At 57.9% G+C, this 4,668-nt stretch overlaps 1 protein-coding gene across 1 annotated transcript; it reads right to left on the reverse strand.

Moving 5' to 3' along the window:
• Positions 1–1,779: 1,779 nt before the first annotated feature.
• Sox12 (SRY-box 12) lies at positions 1,780–4,592 on the reverse strand. Its single transcript, XM_028774971.1, has one exon. It carries the CDS (start codon positions 4,590–4,592, stop codon positions 3,648–3,650), a length of 945 nt encoding a protein of 314 aa, XP_028630804.1. The 3' UTR covers positions 1,780–3,647.
• Positions 4,593–4,668: the final 76 nt, after the last annotated feature.

Consider the following 4,668-nt stretch of genomic DNA (forward strand, 5'->3'; position numbering starts at 1 on the left):
GCAAAAGCAAAAGCAAAAGCAAAAGCAAAAGCAAAAGCAAAAGCAAAGGGTGGAGGTAGAAAAGTCACCCTGGGAGCAGCATAGCTCAAATGTTTGCTGTGAGACAGGACCCAAGAAATACCATGGACACTTGACCTCCACCTACCAAACCTGCTTTCTATTCCTCACTCACTAGATGTCCCCAGAGTCCCCATGAACATTCGTCTTCCCCTCTCTATCAGCATTTGAAATGGAAGATGTCTCCCTCTGGTCTGGCGCCCACCACCCTCAGTGTGGGATACTAAGGTCTGCAACTAGAGAGGACTAGCTCACCTTTTCTGTGCCTTACTGAGGCGGGGCAGGCGACTAGCTGCCACAGCCTAGAAAGCAGGCTTAGAGACGGCCAGCCAGCCTCAGGGGTGAGGGTGGGGGGTCTGGTGAAGGAAGATGCGTTTGGAGGCAGTTAGATGGGAGTTATCTGAGGCGCCCTAACTGCCACTGTTAAGTCAGTGCCATATTCCCCTTGTCAACGTTTAACCCCTTCACGGTAGAAAGCTCATCCAGAAGCAGACACAACACCAAGACTGAGACTGGGTATAAGATGTTTATTAGGATGAATACCTGTGGAAAAAAGGCAGGGTTGGGCATGAAGAACTCAAAATGCAGGCATTCTGTCAAAATCCTGGCTGTTCGGGAGTAGGGACCAGAGTGGGGTCTGCCCCACAAGCACTAAAATAACCTAGTTTAGACACTGGGACAAGCCTACCAGGAGGAAGGGTGTGGCCTTGGACAGACTGATGTCAGGGGCTGACCTTGCTGGAGGTTACTCACTGATCCCATTTCCTACGGCCTAGGAAACCCTTCCTTGAACCGACTTCTGTTTGGCACATACCCTGTCCTTTCTTTCTCAATGCTACCTATTCATTTCTTCCCAGTCTGCTTCCAGCCAGAAGCAGAGATGCTTTGAATAAGATCCACACCCAGTCCCGGCTTACTGGGAAAACGGGCTTTTCTTGAGCACTGATATTCACTGGCCAAGGTAGAACAAAGCATGGGGGAAAGGTACAGAGCCCCAAGGATGAACAGAGTTAGAACCGCATGAGAAGACTCACGGCCTGCTGCCCTCTGGTCCTGTGGTAGGCTTATACTGCAGGCCTGTGTAGGTCAGGCCCTTGGCCAATGCTCTCGTGAAACGCATCAGATAACACATTTGCGGGATACCTCAGAGTACTTCTGGCCAAGGCTGCTTGATGGGGACCCCCAGCTTCCTACTCTGGAAACAAAGCAACACAATTTACGGAGCACACCACATTAAATGCTGCTTACCTCAAGCATGGTTTCACTCTGAAAATACCATGCTGATCCTTACAAGACACACACGGGTACAGCTGCTCAGGAGACGGGCTCTTTTGAGCACAGCTACCAGTCTTGCTTCCCAATCCTCAGTCGAACTGACCCTGATGGATCAGTCCTGCCTGCCTGCATACTTGTCTTGTATGACCTAATGAGACATAGCAAGCACAATGTCTGGTTTCCTGCATCTCTTGAAAACTATGGCTATTGGCTACAGAGGCCTGTACCCTTGCATTGTTGTGACACTAGCGCCCACCCCAGGCCTCCCAGTTACAATGCCTGCCTAGACACTGTAAAGATGAGTTTGCCATCCTTAATGAAGGCAGGGATTCCTGAGATAGAGGATAACAGAGGCTTAGAGAGATATCCAGCTTTCCCTGCACCGGCCCATACTAGGCACTTGAAGCTGGCCAGGGTGAGAAGCACACACATGCAGAACCACAGGGCGAGGTCGGGGCAAATACACTTTATTCAGTCCTGGCATCAGACTGGCGAGTCCTGCTGTGGGTGCCAGCGCCCCAGAGGAGGGAATCCCCTCCCCTCAGCTAACGAGACTAGTTCTCCAAAGACCACAGACAGTGACATCTCTTCACTCACATGACGTTTTCCATTTTTTTCATTGTCTTTTTTTGTTGTTTTCTTAAAAAAGAAAAAAAGAAAAAGAAAAAAAGGAAGAAAACACAAAGAGAAAGAGAAAAAGAGCGCAAGAAAGGCCCAGAGCCGGAGCACCAAGCTTAAAGGAGGCAGCTGGTGGCGTTGTCAGCGAAGGGAACGCGTGGGGCAGAGACCTGCAGAGACCCAGGGCAGGGGTCGAGGAGGACTCTGGGACCGTTTGTTCCTGAGATTTGTGTGTGTGTGAATGAGTATGTGTGAACCACCCAGAGGGTGAACACACGCCGGTGAGATACAGGTAGTGAGGGCAGAGGGAGGAAGGGGAGGCTGGAGGGGCGGGGCTGGAGCGGGAGACCAGTGGAGCAGACTTGGCAACCGGGCAGGGCTCCGGAGGGCAACCTAATCTCAACACAGCTTCCTAACTACAGCATTATGACCCCATTTCTCACAAGGGCAGACCGAGGTGCAAAGCACCCGAGTCCACTAGCTCAGCCACCGTCCCCTGGCCTGGTCTCTTCTCAAGCCAAGTTTGTTTAGACGTGGCTTCATTCTTGCCACCCGTCTGCTGGTATGCCTGTCCTAAACCCTAGCAACAACATGCTTCAGTTTCTCCCACTGAATACTGCAGCTGTAGTTGCTGAGACTGGATTTGAGTGATAGGAAGGGGTGACGGACTTAAGGGAGGAGCCCAGGCAGAGAGGATGCCCTGAGCTGATAGGGCGCTTCCCGAGGAGGGGGATTGAGGGGGCAGCAGGAACTCTGTCCCCAGACTGGTAGGTGTCTTGGTACTGAGTTCTCTTGGACAATCCCATCTTGGTGGATTTCCAAAGACCGAATTCTAAATTCCCACTTGAGGAAATCAAGTTTCCGGCGACCAAGATGGGCTGTAAAGGCAGTCACGCGGTGGAGGGTGGTGGTGGGCGTGGGTGATCCCTTCATAGAAAAGGGGTCGACACTTGCAGAGTTTAGGGCTAGCTAGTTTCTATCTCTCCCTTTGAGTGCGCCTCCTATTAAGGCAGTGACGCCCCGTTGGGTTGAGAGTAAGCCACAGGCTCCGGGATCAAAGGATTTCTTAGATCACTGTATAATCGCCCCCTCCCTTTCGGAGTTGGCAACAGAGGCCTGCAGCTTAACTGGGACCTGCCCCCTCCAAGAAGCATCAAGCATGCGCAAGAAGGGAGGGGGAGGATGGTTCAAGCTGAGGGGTGGGGCCTTGAGATCCAGGGGGGAAGGGATGGCGCCCTTCTCCCCAGAAGAGGAGGGGACTGGGAGGAGCGCTGGACCGACAGACTGCAGCGCCCCCTTAAGTACCAAGGCAGGCCCAGGCGAGGGCGGAGGGATTGTGGAGCGAAGGGGCGTGCCGTCCGGCCACGAGGAGGGGCGTGTGCAAAGTGAGGGGAGGGGTTAAGGTATGTAGGAGGAACGGGAGGTGTATCCGAGGGGGGCTGGCTGCTGGTGGCTACGCGGGACAGGACTGGATGGGGAGGGGCTTCGATGTCGGGGAGAAAGTGGGGGTTGGGCTGCCTTGGGGTGTGTCTGCGGGGGAGGGGTATGTCTGGATTTGTGGGGGGATGGGCACGACTAGGAGGGGGGAGGCTGCGCGGGAGATGGGGTGCCAGCCTCGGCCTCCGAGGGGCCCCAATACCTGATTCCTGTATGTAAACAGCTGGTTTGGGGGCGTGCGCGCCCCGCTGACGGTGGGCTCAGTAGGTGAAAACCAGGTCGGCGATACTAGACGGGCGCCAGTCCCCTGCGATCATCTCGGTAACCTCGGGGGTGCAGTAGTCCGGGAATTCGAAATGTGACGTGCCCGAAGGGGGCAGCAGGTCTGGGTCGCGGTCCAGGGCACTGCAGTCCAGACCAGCGGGGCCTGGGGGCATCCTGGACAGAAAGCCCAGCGGCTCCTCCCCCGATGCCACATTCTCCTCTTCACCCTCCTCTGCTGTAGCCGCCTCCTCCTCCTCTTCCTCCGGCTCCTCGTCCTCCGACAGGGTCGGAGAGGTGGCGCTGGCGGCCGCCCCCTCGCCGGATGGCCCCTGCGCGCGCTCCGCGGGTCCGCGAGCGGCGCGCCCCGCCGGGACCATCCTCCACAGCTCGCGCCCGGGGGTCTCCAGCAGGCGTACTTCCAGCAGCTCCTCCTCTTCGTCTTCGTCGTCGTCCTCCGGCGCCGCCGCGCCGCCCCCGAGAGGTCCTCCCGTCGCTCGGCGTCCCCCGCGGCCCGGCAGCTGTGGCCCGGGTTTCAGCCGATTGCCACCACCGCCGCCTCCGGGGGGGCGGGGCCGCGCCTTGGCGGGCGCCCCCTTGCTCTTCTTGCGAGGCCGGTACTTGTAGTCCGGGTAGTCCGCCATGTGCTTGAGGCGCAGCCGCTCCGCCTCCCGCACGAACGGGATCTTCTCCGAGTCCTGCAGCAGCTGCCAGCGGCGGCCCAGGCGCTTGGAGATCTCAGCGTTGTGCATGTCTGGCCACTGGTCCATGATCTTTCGCCGCTCGTGCTGCGACCACACCATGAACGCGTTCATCGGTCGCTTGATGTGGCCGCTCGGGGTCTTGCACCAACCTGGCTCGCGCGCACCCTCGGCGGTCGGCCCGGGCCCCGGGGGCGGCGGCCCGCCGTCCCGCTTGGCCCGCGCGCCCCGCTGCTGCACCATCGTGCCGGGCCCGGGCCGCTAGACGCCGCCGGGGGCCGTCCGCATCCTCCGCGGTGCAAGACCCCGAGCGGCCACA

Source organism: Grammomys surdaster, unplaced genomic scaffold (assembly GCF_004785775.1).
Source record: "Grammomys surdaster isolate TR1022 unplaced genomic scaffold, NIH_TR_1.0 251, whole genome shotgun sequence".
NCBI classification, from domain to species: Eukaryota; Metazoa; Chordata; class Mammalia; order Rodentia; family Muridae; genus Grammomys; species Grammomys surdaster.

Coding starts and splice junctions, on each gene's coding strand:
- Sox12 (XM_028774971.1), bottom strand. CDS start 4,592: ATGGTGCAGCAGCGGGGCGCGCGGGCCAAGCGGGACGGCGGGCCGCCG.